The 16,088-nt window shown below is 40.5% G+C and overlaps 2 protein-coding genes across 2 annotated transcripts; both read right to left on the bottom strand.

Moving 5' to 3' along the window:
- Positions 1 to 538: 538 nt before the first annotated feature.
- On the bottom strand, positions 539 to 4,064 carry zdhhc24 (zinc finger DHHC-type containing 24). The gene is made up of 3 exons (XM_034136941.1): positions 3,470 to 4,064; positions 2,484 to 2,761; positions 539 to 2,282 (listed from the first exon to the last, which is right to left on the bottom strand). Exons 1-3 carry the CDS (start codon positions 3,760 to 3,762, stop codon positions 1,990 to 1,992), a joined length of 864 nt encoding a protein of 287 aa, XP_033992832.1. The 5' UTR covers positions 3,763 to 4,064; the 3' UTR covers positions 539 to 1,989.
- Positions 4,065 to 8,730: 4,666 nt separating this feature from the next.
- Positions 8,731 to 16,086, bottom strand: pola2 (polymerase (DNA directed), alpha 2). The gene is made up of 18 exons (XM_034135947.1): positions 15,758 to 16,086; positions 14,967 to 15,091; positions 14,724 to 14,812; positions 14,473 to 14,530; positions 14,048 to 14,157; positions 13,361 to 13,560; positions 13,076 to 13,164; positions 12,537 to 12,689; positions 11,700 to 11,762; positions 11,480 to 11,531; positions 11,194 to 11,312; positions 10,979 to 11,017; positions 10,722 to 10,795; positions 10,263 to 10,371; positions 10,061 to 10,167; positions 9,740 to 9,796; positions 9,525 to 9,651; positions 8,731 to 9,114 (listed from the first exon to the last, which is right to left on the bottom strand). Exons 1-18 carry the CDS (start codon positions 15,840 to 15,842, stop codon positions 8,962 to 8,964), a joined length of 1,809 nt encoding a protein of 602 aa, XP_033991838.1. The 5' UTR covers positions 15,843 to 16,086; the 3' UTR covers positions 8,731 to 8,961.
- Positions 16,087 to 16,088: the final 2 nt, after the last annotated feature.

Raw genomic sequence — 16,088 nt, 5'->3', positions numbered from 1 at the left:
CATATAAAATATGACTAGGATAATTACGTGGAGCATTTTACAGGACCTGTTGAACCCATTTATTTATATTTTCAAAGCAGATTTAGCTAGCTAACATTAGCCAACATTTCTGAGCTAGCTAGCGTTCCAAGCTAGGATACCAAGTTTACCAAAAGTTATCATACTGCTATAATACTACATTCAGCTAAAACTACTGTTGTTTTAAAATGATATCTGCTTCAGAAACGGGGAAAAATGATGCCTTACTAGCGAGTAAATCCAATACAATAGAGTTGCACCAGCTGAGTTGTTATTCGAAGACTACACGTTGCTGGTAACCATGCACCTGACAGTGACTGTTGCTAAGGGAAGAATTTTCAGTTGTTGTACTTGCTTTGTTATTGTAGTTTTTTTTACATTAAAACGTATAATTACAATCAGATACATAGCCATTAGAAAACACTAACTTTTTTATGAATTCTTTGCATTTTGTAATGCTAGAATTTGTGTTTTATGCAGCATACTATAATCATTTGAAAAGCTTTTTTGTTAGTCAAACTAGATACAATTATGCTTTATTGTTTACATTTAACATAAAGTGCAGGATTAGACCCTGACCAGTATTCTAATTAATTCAGTATTTGATGAATGAAAAAGTTGCAAAAGCGAGCTATTTTTTCACTCAAGCATGCATGTGTACAATTATTAGAAAACTGCAGAAAACACTTCCCACAAATCCACATTTTGCTATTACAACACAAAAAACAAACGTATAATAATACAATTAAAAAAAGTGTCCATGGCTCTGTACTTCCCTTGAAATAATTTATTGGGTGTGACCCATATGAAATGGCCAACAAAAAGAAATAGGCAGACATACTGTATATATATAATAGCAAACAATTAACAAAACCTAAACAAACAATATTTGGCAGAATTTTTAGGACAAGTGCGATTACCTGTCAGAACAAAGGCTTGTCATTTTTATTTCCATTTACAGCGAGTAGGAATAAAATAACAAAAGCAAAAGTGCAAAAAAGAGAGAGAAAAAAGATGGTACTGACGTAGCAAAAGTCAGTTGGCATCAAGTGCTGTGAGAAATGTTAACTGTGTCCCAAATCCATACTAAATGGAAAATCAAAGCAGGTTTTGAGTACATAGTGTTAATAACAAAAATAATTATATATTTTCTTTCAATTAATATGTAGTAAGGACTGGGCCACAGGCTCAGATACAGGACTGAAAAATTCAGTTTATTCGATTTATTCCTACTAGATTTTATGTTATGTGCAATTTCTATTGACTGTTTTCTTACAAATGTTTTCCTTCATTGTGAACCCCACCCCCCCTCAGTGCTCTTTATGTCTTACTTAATGCAACAAAAACCAGTAAAGAGCCCAGTGTAATACATCAGCTGGAGCTCAGGAGTGGCTGTCGATTAGTGGAAAACAAAATCACATCTGCTAACGAACAGAAGATTTAGAATCCTATTGGACTTGTCAGCATCAACGCCAAACTGATTATTACCTTCAGATTTATATTAAAAAAAACAGTACGAAAAAGGCAGATTTAAGTGACTACCCAAAGGTTGTAGTCAGCTGTCGCAAGTGCTTGTAAACAAGAATTTAAACCTATATATGTAACTCAATCAATTAAATACATTCTCATTTCAGAGTTGTTCTGATACATCTTCAGTGCTCAGTATTCCAGAGGAACACTGCTAATTTCTGTGTTAATATACAGAATACCTTTAAATGGAGGTCAATGTACCCTTCTGAAGTAGGCCCATCATTTCCTTGTCTCCGCACAGGTAAAGGCTACGGAGAAAATATCGGTAGACAGATATACCCAGTCACATCTTAAACCACCACACTGCTCTGGCTTCTTCCCATCCCAAGCTACCTCTCCGTGAACTGAGGTGTTCTTCGTTACAGCTGCTGCTCCCGATTACATTAACTATCACCACTAAAGCAAAGACACACGGCCTGTTCATATTCAGACTTTCAGCTGTTAACGGCTGGGCTCCAGCGATCCTGTGAGCTGGAAGTGTATCCCGTCTCCGGGGAGAGGTGATGGGATGAGAGGGCAGAGCCAGCAGAGGTACCACCGAACGCCCAGACAGTGACGTAGGTTACCCAGGACTCCGAGGTTGTAAGGTCGGCGGGTCGAGTACCATTCCCTGGTGGTCTGTCCCCGAAACATCAGGATTAGGTGGAAGAAGAAGAAGGCGGACACCAGCAGGAAGCCCACCACGCATGTGTCGGCGATGAATGCGAAGGCAAAGGCACCTGGTGACACCTGACCTGGGAAGAGAAGGGACAGCAGCAGAACTGATTAAAAGAAAGCCAGTGATATAAATACAAGCTTAGGTTAATATTGTACATGAAATACATGTGGTTACATTTACAACCCCTTGCAGCATTATTATACACAGAGAGTTGTGGGGATCAACCTGCAATTATCCTTCCTACAAACAGACCGAAAGTGGCAAAACCAGCTCCTACCTGACACCAGCATTATCCAGGGTATGAGCAGCAGCATGACACTATGCAATGTCACACCCTCCTTCAATATGACAATGAAGACCTCTGCATTCATCAGAGTGGCGTACAGGAGCCCAGACCACATAAATAACAAGCAGCTCAGGAAGTAGCGGTAGTTACGGAAGCCCACGCACTGGCCAAAAAAGACACAGTGGTGATCCCGCCGCAGCACACACACTTTGCAGTCGTAGCAGTGGGAGCAGCGAGGAGGAGTGTGTGTCTCACATGTATAACAGTACCTGTGTGAAAAACAAGAACAAAAATACATTTATTTATGATGAGAAATGCTCCTTTGGCTCTAAAATACTGTTTTGTTAATCTCATTAAAACAAAGAGACTGTGATCATCAGACGGGGATGATGTGGGAGGATATGCAAATTTGAAAAAAACTCAAACATTGAGTGCGTCTGTTCGTTTTTGCATAACTAGTACTGTATAATAAAATTCAGTTGTTTGCTTCTCTGCCATGATGGACAGTTTTTCCAACTCACTCGTGATGATAATTCACCATTTTCCTAATAATGGAAATATACCAAGCTCAACCTATTGTGAGTGTTTATTATCTAGAAAAAGCATTGCTTTGGGCCAAAAGAAAACTGTGGAACAAATCAATCTTTACACCTGTAAAAAAGCTAAATATAACTCTCCTAATGGTGGAAGTCGGACAGTGGGGATCACATTATTCTCTCCTCTATTCTATCAAATTATGAAAAAGACAAAATTGTCAAATGATAATTAAACTATAAAATAATAATTGTATTCTAAATATCATTGTATATGGAGTAAATAGGGTCTAGCCAAAGTAAGAGCAACAGACACCACAAGTAAACAGAAATATGTAAACAAGGAGGCTTTATATAGTTTACTGTGAATCCTCAAACCAAGGCTGTATGAAGAATTCCAAATAAAACCCCATTATTTCCTTATGTAACCCCTCCACTCCTCACCTCCACCCCTGACCCATGCCATCTCCCCCCAGGAACACCCCCCTGATGCTGGGGCTGGTCTGGAGGAAGAGCAGGGCGTTCCAGCAGATGTTCCCGAGCATGAAGTACTGAGCCAGCAGGTGGACCGCCTTCCACCAGCCGGACCACACCGTCTTCTGCTGGTCCGCCTCCACCAGCACCAAGTAGCTCACCTCCCCGGTGATGGAGAACACCAGGAAGGTGTTGAGGAACACTGGGAGGTGGCGGCACACCCTGTCGACCCTGCCGAAAACTTTACTGGCTAAACTGGTCATGTTTCCTGCCGGTCCAGCTCTCCGTGATGTGACAGCTCACAGGGCGGGGAGCGGTTTGACAGGCGCACTCTAGTAACCGTTTGTTAGCTTATAAAGGCTAATAACCGCTCCAATAGCTTTGTGTTTAAAATGACATTAACCGCATGATATCATCAACACTTTATATAACTTTCAGACATATTCATGTATGAAAGAGTTGAAATGTCCGACTCTCAGTCTCTATTAACTCCCTCACTACCGCAATCTCAGCTACTCGACGGAACGCTCCCGACAGGTGCTACATGAAAATACATCCGCATTGAAACAACGCACTGTGGTTCCGCTTGTGTATGTCACACGTCCCATGGCCATGGGTGGACAATCGTGTGCTCCTCTAAATAGGTTTCATTCAAAATTGTACACACAATATATTATGTAAAAAAAAAACTAAAGAGATTTAAAAGTGATATTTACTTTTCTTGTAATTTCTGTAAATTGTTTTTATTTTCACTTCATCATGTTATCATATTGTCATGCTTGTTATTTTTTTTTATTATTTTGCAAAAAAGAAAAAAGAAAGCTCTCACTGCAGATTAACCCCATGTGTTTATTGGCAGCATGTCTCTGATCCCTCCCCCCCAAAGAGGAGACCTTAATCCCTGATAATCTCTGTATCCACTGAAAGCCTGCAGTCATGGCTGCATCGAAGAAGAAATCACTGCCTCTAAGGCACCTGACGGACACTTTCACAAACCAAAGAGAGCAGATGCTAAAAAGGAGGTAAGCTCCTTGATTATGAATTCAGGAAGAAGTTATCAAAGAAGTAATCGCAGTTGTTAGACTTTCTCTTCAAAATCATTAAAAACAGAAACTCCCCAAATACAATTGGACTTCTATATGGGTTTTTACAGTGTGGTACAAAAGAGGGAGTACATAATGTAGTTTGGGTAATGTTTTTGATTTTTAAAGATGTTGTGTGTGAGGGTAGAAAAGTGTGTGTGACACCAGTTAGTACGATGCTGCATTATGATCCACTATTTTTACCTAAGTGTCAACAGGCCAATGCTATTCAATACAGACTTTTCAACTCCTCAGAATCAGCCAAAGCAGTGCATAAACAAAAGGCAGCAAAATGCTATTCATCATTGTGTATGTGGGTGTTAATCATGTTAATCTGTGTGTGTGTTTGTTTCATGCAGCCACCTGCAGGAGCGCTGGCAGGAGTTGAAGGAGAGAGAGCTCAACGCTCAACAAAACAACAGGCAGCTACTGCAGCAGTTTGATGAAGCCCAGGACACACTGAGAGAGATGATAACACTCACTGCTGACATGACAACTATTCGGGTGCACACACATTAAACAAACTTCCCATTTGTACTTCACCCCTGCCTCTCTGTGAAGCGTTGGTGCTGAATCCTCTTCTTGACCTTTGACTCCTTCAGATGGAGTACGAGCGGTACCTGGAGGAGAGTTACCCTCGCTGGCAGCAGCAGCTCGAGAGGAAAACACAGTCTGCTCAGAGACAGGTACGAGAGATTCACACGATGCAGTTTGTGTCCAACCAATACACTGGTTCTGTATTTTGAATTGATGCAATAAAACTGAGAACATTAACTTGTTTACTTAATTAACTTGTGCTTAAGTAATGCACACGTACCTTAATGCTTACCATCTACATACATTTACTTGTAGTGCAGTGTTCTTGCAGTGTGGAATTAGCACTTTTAATTAAGTAAAAATTCTAAATACTTCTTCCACCACTGTCTTTTACAGAGCATGGAGGAGTACTTAAGGTCATGTCTCAAGAACAGAGAGGAACGGGTGTCAAAATCCTCAGCAGATCGACCTTTTAATTCAAAAGGTTTGTCCTCTTTACTCACTTCTTTAGTTTTAAAGGGTTGTTCTAGATCTAGACACACACAGACTCCTATCTAATGTCTATCTTTGTTCCAGGCCCTACATCAATGTCACAGCAAATGGCTGCACCTCCAAACCACTACAGCCAAAACCTCCACATGGACTACAACCAACATGGCTCCCCTCGTCTCCCCTACATACAAACTTCCTGGCAGCCCCCCACTCAATTCCAGAGAGCTAGGTTTCCCATCAGAGCCCAACATCAACCTCAGGGTTACTCTCACGTCCCTCCATCTTTCCCCCAACATCCTGACCCATACCATCATCAACACCTCGACTCCCCACCCGGCTATCATCACTCCAGGCAAGATGCACCAGGCTGGGCCCCCCTGCAGCCCGGACCCCCCTGGCCTTTGGCTGCTGGTGCGGCTGGGATCTCTGCATGCTCCGAGGCTCTGTGGGGTCCGCTCTACAGGGAGGAACCCCCTCCTGAGATAAAGGTGACAGAGGAGGAGGTAGACACAAGCCTAGCACCAAGCTCAAAGAGAGAAGGAGGGAGTGGAGGCAGGAGCAGTCATTTTTCCCAGGAGCTGGACATTAAACCAGGTGGGAAAATAAAATGATTTTATTTCTTATGCTCTTCCTTAGTAAATGTGTTAATTCCCCTCAGATATTCATTTTCATTGTGTGTTGACGTGCTGCGTTTAGTTCGTCTGTATGGTGGCCCTGCAGAGAGCAGCGAGAGCAGCAGGGAGTCCAGTCAGGGGAGCAGAGAGAAGAAGAAGAGAGGCACATCACAGAAAGCGTCCTTGGACAGCTGCAGCTCTCACAAGTAAGTCATATTGTTTATAATAGTCTCTCAGAGAATCTAGCTCTTAATAGAGACTCTGGACATTTTTACTAGGCACATATTATCATAATCACAAGTAACAGATCAACATTTGAATGACTGTTCTAACTTTAGTCATCTAAAACAACCCCTTTCCTATACATGTGTATTTGTTATAAGTTGCAATACACAGAAAAGAGCTGAGGCCTTCACTTTCATTTAAAGTTTGCCGCAGGTTTGAAGCAAACTATGCAGCAATTTTACAATAAAAAAAGCCAAAAATTGAGTAAAGATGTCAAAAATCTTTGGGGCATTCATGAACCAGAGGATGAATCAGAATCAGAGATACTATATGAACCACTTATGTTCTACCTACCATATAAATCAACTTACATATATTATTCTTTACAATTTTATTTTTCATCCATTCTTAATTTTAGGTCGTCTGAGAGTTCCAGTGCAATTGTCATTGCTGCAGCCACAGCAGCTCAACACTCAGAAAGCGACGCCTCATCAGAGAAAAGCAGATCCAGCACGAGTAGGAGGAAGAGGAGGGGTGGGGGGCTCGCTGTCGGATCACCAAGTGCTGAGAAGCCGGGGGAAGGGAGCCAGGGAGAAAACTCAGGGAGTCACAGAGAGGAGAGTCGGTCCACTAGTGCGGAGTTAGGGGGTCTAATTGAGGAGGCCAGGATCGAAAAAGGAGGTAACCAAAGACATGGGGATAATTCAGAGAGCTGTGGAGAGGAGTCTGGATCCCAGAGGGAGGAGGAATCAGGACATGTTAGTGTAAAGATTGAAAACAGAGGTGGAGATGAAATAGAAAAGCAGGAGAGTAACAGCTCTGAACAAAGCAGTGTAGAGGGAAAGGAAGAGGAAGAACCAGGAAGTGGAGATGGAGAGGAAAATGGTGGTGGCACTGAAGAAAAAGAGAACAGCCAGACAGATGAAGAGCAAGAGGAAAGAGACGCGGATGATGATGATGAAAATGTGGCTTCGGAAAAAAATAATACTACAGATAAAGAGGAGGAGACGGGATCGGAGGAAGAGGCGGAGGATGAGGAAGAGGAGAAGGGTGATCCTGAGGAAGAAAAGTCTGAAATGTTACAGATTGAAGATGGTGAGAACCAAAAAAGGGTTTCTACATCTTCTCAAGATGAAGATGAGGATGACAGTGAAGGAGGAGAGGAGAACACGGAGGATGAAGAGTCAGATGAAGAGGAGCAAAGAGGAGACGAAGCAGGAGAACCAGAGGAGGAAAGAGATTCAGACGACAGCATCATCTCACCACAGCAGAACAGGTGGATATTTAACCACAATGCATCACTATCGACAATGTATTGTTTCTTCATGGATTGTGGCTGTTTTAAAGCATATGGCATACTTTTTGGTAAAGGTGTCTTTTGGTATTTTTGAAGGGCTGCAAAAGGTTAAATAATGACATGTGTTAATCACAAATGACAGTACGTAGACTTTAAATGATCTGTTGTTTTCAGATCTAAAAAGATGAACGTTATTCCTGAGGAGAACAGTGAAGAAGAGGAGAAGGAAGAGGAAGGGATCAAAACAGGATCCTCTGAAGATGAGATCAGTGACGACGATGTCGAGAATCTACTTGCGCCTCAAGATCAATCTGAGAAAGAGTGAGTTACGTTTTTAGTTACTTTTTACTTCTGATAGCAGAAACTACAGCTTTACCAATTTGCTCTCATTATCTTGTTCAAAATGTATTTTCAGAGAAAAGGACCTGAAAGCTGCCGAGAAACCAAAAGGTCAAGTATTGTCAGTTTTCATAATTTAAAGATGGATTCAATATTGCCATAAATGTTTGTTTTTGAAGATTACTATCCGTTTCTTTTCCAGCAATTTGTGACAACGTGGAGATTTTTCAAGTTGAGCCGGACAGATCAACCAAGTCGGATCACCCGAGTGACTCTGATGAGTTCGACCAGTTTTATGAATAAATGTAACAACCTCTGAAACTCAGGAATAAAAGACAAAAGCCTACCTCAGGGTAAAGTGTTAGAGTATTATATAGTGAATAACTTTATTCAAATATGTGGTCTTTTGGTACTGTTTATTATTATAGGTTTGATTATAGATGTTATCTAAATGTATCAATACCCAAACATAACTGCATTACATTAAACTGCTTTATATACATACTTAAAAGTGTTTATGTTGACCACTAAAGAAAACGATTTTTTAGCAAGTTTCTTCCTCCTCCACTCGGAGCCTTAGAAACAGACATACTATATATATATATAACTGCAATATTAGTAGATTCAAAAGACTACAAAACAGTACAAAGAGTGACAATAATTTATTGAAAAGAGATCGTTATGGCTGTCTGAGCGGTCATGAAACCACCAACCAGACATGTTTGTTGTATAAAAATAAACCCAATGAGCACAGTTTTTTGATTGTTTTTTAAGGCAGATTTTCCATCAGCGTGCCTGGAGAGCACAGCATTTAAAGCTGCTTGCAAACTGGTCCTGGTTCAGTCAGCTCTTTTCTTTCAAAGTCTTAATTTTACTTTAGATTTTCACCACCTGAGCAGCCAGACAGGGGCTCGCTCTCGTCCCGTCGTCTGACGCAGCGCTGCGCTGGATGAGCATCCGGCCGTAGGTCCCGCCCACCTGGCCTTTGGTCAGCCGTCCAGGATTCACACACACACAGCCGACCACGTTCTGAAAACAAGAGGAGAGGAGGTTTAAAAAGACATATTGTGTGAACTAATCAAAATCTCTTTAATTCATCTTTAAAGATTTGCAATAACTAATAATGTTGTTTTTTTTTTTAAATATGACCTCAAAGCTGCACATATCTTAATTTTGACGATGTATGAATAAATGAAAAGCTTTGCCTTAAATATATTTTTTCTCCAAGCTAACACGATGATAACATTTGTTTTAAACACAATCTTTGACTCATGGCTTAACAAAATGAACTTCTTGAAAATCTTGTTGAATGTTTTATTAAACTGAACTAAAAGTTTAACTTATTTTCATATTGACAATCATTTAGGTGACATTTATGTAACCAATAACTGGGCAAAGTGTCTGTATAGATGAGGTGAACAGGAACAGGAAGTCTGTACCTTGACAAAGTATCTCAGCTCCGAGGGAATAACCAGGACGTCGGGGGTCAGCGGCATCTGACCGAAGCTCTGGTACTTCTCATAATCCATGTTCACCTCCTCCACGGGCGGGTACAGCGGGTAGTAACTGGAGGACAAGACACAACCACGGGGTTATTAATGTTACAGCAGCTTCAAAGTAGAGTAAATAAAATGTAGTGTTTTAAGTCTCCTACCTCCTTTGGGTCAGCATGTGTTTCAGTATGCGGGAAAATCTGTCTGTTCCTGTGCCACTGCAACACAACACATTCGAATGTCAACACCATACAGTAATGCCATTCATTAAAAATACATAAAGAAATACTAGTTAACTTCTGCTTCTGGTATAAGAGAAAGCTCGCCTAGGAATTCAAGTTTATAAAAAGGAGGCTGTAAAGAGGTCTATTCATGTAAATAATGTAACAAAACTTGACAAACATACTAAACATTACATTGCTTCTCCTAAAATAACATTTTAACTGAGCTCAATTGAAGTGAAATATAGAAGTCCTACTCACCAGCTGATCTCCTCTGCGCCCATGTGGAACAGGATGTCGGTGGAGGTCAGGCCGAAGGTCACCCCGTCGATCAGCAGGGTGCAGGGGTCCGGGACCAGGGTGACGCGCTGCAGAGAGCAAAGAGCAGGAGCAGATGTCATTCCCTGGTGATAAACATTTATTTATTTGTACTATCCTACAGTCAGGTGGTTGTGAGTCTCACCTGGGCCTGGTCCTTGCTGAGGCTCGGCAGGCTGAAGGGAGGCTGAGGGTAGATGAAGTGATGGTGGATGTCTCTCTGGGAGGGCACGAACACCAGGCGGCAGCCAACACTGGATAGGAAAACAAAAAAACATTATCTGTTATTATTGGGTTTTCTAATATGGGCATATTGTAAGAGTTGGTCCAAGCAGTTTTAAGAGTAGAATTCAGGCATTTTGTTCATTCAAAATTCTCTATCTCTCTATGTTTCTCTCTATTCTCCTATCTAGCTATGAAAGTCGAGTGAGAAAAAGAAAAGAACTGTAGATGAAACACCAGATTGTATTAAAATTAACTCACTGATTTCTAACCATAAAAACTGATTAAGAATACAATTAAGCATTTTTCAAAAATGTTAAGAACCTGTCTGAACCCCTGCAGGAGGAAATGCCGCTCTTTGAAGTTTAAAGACATGACAAACCTTTGGGTGCCGTCCACAATGCTTTCGACACATCTTGAGAAAATGGCCTCGAACGTCTCCGTCACCTGAGCTTTCTATTTCACACACAGGTGGGGGTAAAGATGGTCACACAAGCGAGTTATCAACCAACATGATTTAAAGTCCTGGACAAAATCAACTAATATGTTGGAGGTTAATCTGGATTTTCAGAATACAAAACAACAGACCCAAGAGAAGTTTCTGGGATATAAATACAAACTGTCCGCTGTTGAACGCACCTCAATTTGTTCATGTTTGGAATCCAGAAAAGGGCCCAGCTGGAGAAGAGAGGGAGAATTTGAAATATAAGAAACAGCTTCTGTAAGCTACTAAACTGTAACAGAAGAAAAGATAATGACATTTTATGCTATTTATTTGTTTGGCCACCTACATGTGTAAGAACTGCTGATTGTGATGCAGCACAGAAAATACAATTTAAAGAAAGGGATTATACCAGCAGGCAGACATCAGGACGGTCCCTGACAATGATGTTGATGAGGTCGAGCAGGGGGTCAAAGGTCAGGCTGTCAGAGGGAGTGTACGGTCCGCATGCCACCAGCACATTCAAGGGCTCTGCAATCGCATGAGAGGAAGAGTGTATATGCAATAACTGACATAAAAAATAAAGAATTAACTTTGACATAAACAGACTGCACAGTCCCTCCTTATACTGTATAGTAGTTAAAGGCTTTCAGATATTACAGAAAGTGTTACAAATGTTAACAGCCAACATCACTTACCTTCATTCATCTCCATTTTCACCTCAGAAGTGAGGAAAGGAAGAGGGACTCCCTGAAAAAGACAAGAGTATTAACAGAAGAAAATCAAACAGGCCCCAGTTCTAAACATTTAGAAATTCATGAGCAGTTCATTGGAATTTCTATTTAAACTAAAAGTTGATTTCTAAAAAGGCATTATCTTTCAGAACTAAGAAAAAAACTTTTATAACTCGTAGCTGACCTCGTAGAGTTTGGAAGCCATCAGTTTCCTTCCTGTTGTGTTCATCCCCTCCATCACTACCACCTGAGGAAAGAGAGCAGAGTTTCATTCACAGCACATAGAGTTTATTTATTCTTCTGTGGTATTTGTTGATATTTTGTCAGAGTTCTCGGTCGGACGCTGGGATCGTCTCCTGCCCAGGTCCCTGGCATGCTCTGTTGCTCTTGGTGACCGTGTAACCTGCTGCACACACACTTCAGTGCAGAGGAAAAGGGGAGGCCACCATCATACACACTCACAACACAATGCACTCTAGTCTAGAGACTTACAATGTCAGAATATTAAGGTTGTAACAAATGTCATTTCTTTACATTCAAAGCTTCTATTCAAAAGTATAGTTTTGTTATTGTAGAAACATTTATGTAATGTATGGTGCCGTTAGATGGCTGCTTGACCACCATGTTAGGTGTGTCTTGAAGAGCAGTGACCACAATGAAAATGTTGTTTTTGAAAGATGAAATGAAAACTATTCCATTCGACAAAAACATGTTGTGAATTTTTATTGATTAAATCCATCCTTTTTCATAAGAATTTGACTTGAAGTAATTACAATGACAAACCTAATGTGCCACTGTGCTGAAGTACCAGGTTTAAGAACAATGAATAGACATGCAGAAAAAGAAGCTGTGCAGCATTGATATTTGTATTTAGAATTTAAATGTAAATGCTACGAATGAAGCTTCGAACTATTCAGAACAGCCCTACAACTACATATGAATAAAAACTGACACATTAAATCCTGCTAGAAATATTTCTGTAGCTTGATCCTCAAGGACAAGAAGCTTCCTGTCTGCTCACCTGACCAGGAAACAGGGAGTAGTTTTTGAGCTCTGATAGGTCCACAGGTATTTGCTGCCCGCCTTGCTCCGGACCCGCCTCCAGGAGAACCGAGTGAGCGTTCAGTTTGCCGTTACTGTCACAGCAGACCTGACCCAGCACTGTGATACTGTCCTGCAGGAGGGGGGGTAGAAAACACACCAAACTGAGCAGACAGGCAATACTTAAATCATACAAATAAGCGCAAAATAGCAATTGTGGTGCACATGACGATATATCTTATATGAAGTCAAGATAAGCATGTTTACCTACAGGGACACAAACCATGACTTACATTTGTCTTGATGTTCAGAAATATTCAACAGCAGATTTAAATGTACAAAGTTTTAGCATCAATACTTTTAAGTCAAATTGGATGCTGATTTGTTTATCGTTTCAAAAAGAGTAAAATATCAAATTACAACTTGAAGATATCCATGATGTTTTCAAAACTTATGGAAATCATGGGTTTGAGGCTTCTATGGTTTTGGAGGATTTTCCCAGCAGTATCACGTCTGTACCTGAGCGGGCAGAGAGACCGGGGAGAACTCTTCGATGTTGAAGTGAACCTTGAGTCCCTCGCCCAGCTCCTCTATCTTCTCCGTCAACACTGGGGGATATAGAAACAAAGATCTTCAAACAATCATGAACATTTTTTATAATAATCAAAGCAGGCTGTATACTGTTTAATTCTTTAAAAATAGAAATGTATGAAAACCAGTGTTGTGCGAGATTTTAAATAATAGGACTCTCTCCTCCAAATGATTTGTTATGATTTTAATGCTTTTGAAGTGTGTGTCTCTCACCGTTTCGAACGTCTCGCAGCCTCTGGAACATGTACTTGTAGCTGCAGCGGAGCGAGTCCTCGGGCCCCTCCAGGAGCTCCAGCTGGACGCCGGCGCCTGACTCCTTCCTGCCGGCCCAGCGGGTCCCCTGCACGACCCCGAAAGAAACCACCACCTCCCCTTTCGCTCCTCGCTGGCTGTACTTCTGTGACGGTGTTGAACTTCCAAAGAAAGAAAGTAAGAGTCACAGTTCAAAATGGTTTATCTTGACAAGTTGTTCATTACATGATACCATAACCAGTGGTTCAGTGAAAAGTTCAAACACCTTTTTGCTTTCTGTTTCATGGCCACAACATTACGCAAAGCATTCACATTAAACAATTGTTAAAGAAGCCAATGAATTGTAAATTAAACAAAAAGGTCAGTTGGAATAAAATGCTTTATCCTGCATGTTTGGTCTACTTACTACCGTTTGTGTTTTGTGTGAAAAGTGACATATACGTTTATTATTACTTTTATACAATGAACAAAGTAATAGTAGACACCACTTTGACACATCATCATGTCACTACACAATGAGAGGTTGTCCCCTTGGTTCATCTGAAATAAAAACGATTTTGATACCAGTCAAGTGTTATTCAGCCGTTTACTAGTAACTTTCTTTCTGTGTGTGTGCGTGCGTGTGTGCGTGCGTTCGTTGCTGGGTACCTGGGAGAAAAGCTGGCCGGAGACAGCAGCAGGCCGGGGCTGGTCAGCTGAGCTGCACTTCTTTTAGAGTGAGGGTGCTCAGGAGTGGTCAGCGCTCGCTTCTGAGAGCCCTATATACACACACACGCACATTCAAGGGTTTTATCTTTCCGTTTAGTTTTCTTGAACTTTGAATTCATATCTTAGAAAAGTTTGAAGGAACCGGGCACTGGGACACAGAAAACCTTCAGTGTAGAGCTGGAAGTATTTGGGTTTTTCCTCAATAATTTTATTTCTAACTGATATGTTCATTAAATTCAATGAAAAATAAACAGTACTATACATTTTTAAATATTAAATGCAAGGTCCTGCAACATCATAATTTTGTTCTGAACATGTAAATCCCTCAAAAGAAAAATAGTCTGTAATCAAAAGCTACAGCTTACCTTAGCAGGGGTAGAGTAAGCGTCCAGTAGGTTCTCCTCCTCTTCCTCAGCTTTGATTCTGAACAAATAATGTTAAGGACTGTGAAATTCTTTATTGGCAAGCCTTAATAAACTAATATGTTTTGAGGGTCATAAGCTCTTAGTTACTGTGTTTTGAAAAAAGTACGATATTAATAAATATTATGTCTCATGACAGACAACAGATACGTTTTATTCAAGGCTCTTTTTCTCGAGTTCACTGTGAAGGATACAAGTCCTGCAGCGAGTGGATGTCTCTGGTTCTGTTGTGAGTTTCTTCTTTTTTGAAGCTTTGTTTGGATTTATTCTTCTTGTTCAACACCTGCCAAGAAAATGAACTGGGTATGAAAACAACATTCGGTGCCCTGTCTGAGAGTGGGGACAGTGTTTTGACCGAGAAAGGGCCATGTTTAAGTAAACAACAACCACTCACAACATCCCTGACAAAAAGACAAATTAATTTATGTCATCCTTACCTCATGTTCAAAATACTCCAGGGTGTCGGTGGTGAGTTTTAGTCCATTTTTGGTTGTGCTGTAGGCCACCCACTCTAGCACCATCTCATCTGCCTGTATCCTGTTGCAAATGCACTGCTCCACCACTGAGGAGAGAGGAGGGATAGGAAGGAGGGCAGGTCAAAAACGATGTAGCAATTAAGATGACTTCAAATACAGTCCACAATCACTTTGAATTAAGCACATTTAAATCATACATGTAAATGCTGAAATACTGCAAGTACAAATAAAAGTCAAGCAATCAAAATCTTACAGTAAAGTACAAGAGTATTAGTATTAAAATATGCTTTAAGTACACAAGGTAAATTAGCCATTATGCAAAATGACTTGAAACATAAACATTTACATTATATTACCGGATTATAATTTATTACTGCAGGTGGTAAAGATGGAGCTGATGTCTATCAATATTTATCAGTTGCTTTATAGTCTGTATATATAATCTGACTGCAAACTAACAAGTAACTAAAGCTGTCAAATAAATTAAATTAAGTAAAAAAAAAAGCGTCATATCTGTTTTCAAAATGTAGTGTGGTATAAAGTAGCAAAAGAAGTACATAAGTAAAGATCAGCATAGAGTTAAGGTTCTTATTTTCCATTAGAGCACAGCAAACAGACATGTTAAATATCACGTTAACACTGTGTAACATTATACAATGTTGACTATTTGGGTGGTTATTGTTATTCTTAGCTGCTATAGGCGACGCTATTTATTATAAAAGGAAAACAATAAGCATGTATTAGCTACTTACTCTTGTCGAGGATTGTGTCATCTTGGCAGGCTATGTCGAACATTTCCAGCTCTGATTTGAGGCTTTCTCCGGTCACTACAGCCATGGTTTTGTGCTGAATATTTACTAGATTGTGTAGTAATGGAGGGGATACAATGTCCAATATGTTGATGATACCTTGGTAGCTTTCGTTAGCTTTGCTCTCACTTCATAGCAACGATAAATATCAACTTGACTTTAGTATGCGATTTTTAATACAAGTTAAAGCAGCTATCCTTACGTTAGATGGCAGAATAAAACACCAGACGCTCATTTCATTTTACCGCGAAAAAGTGCTGCTGGTGTTGGCGGC

This window comes from Trematomus bernacchii, unplaced genomic scaffold (genome assembly GCF_902827165.1).
Source record: "Trematomus bernacchii unplaced genomic scaffold, fTreBer1.1, whole genome shotgun sequence".
Taxonomy (NCBI): Eukaryota; Metazoa; Chordata; class Actinopteri; order Perciformes; family Nototheniidae; genus Trematomus; species Trematomus bernacchii.
The sequence above is the reverse complement of the archived record's forward strand: the minus strand, read 5'-3'. Positions and strand labels throughout refer to the sequence as shown.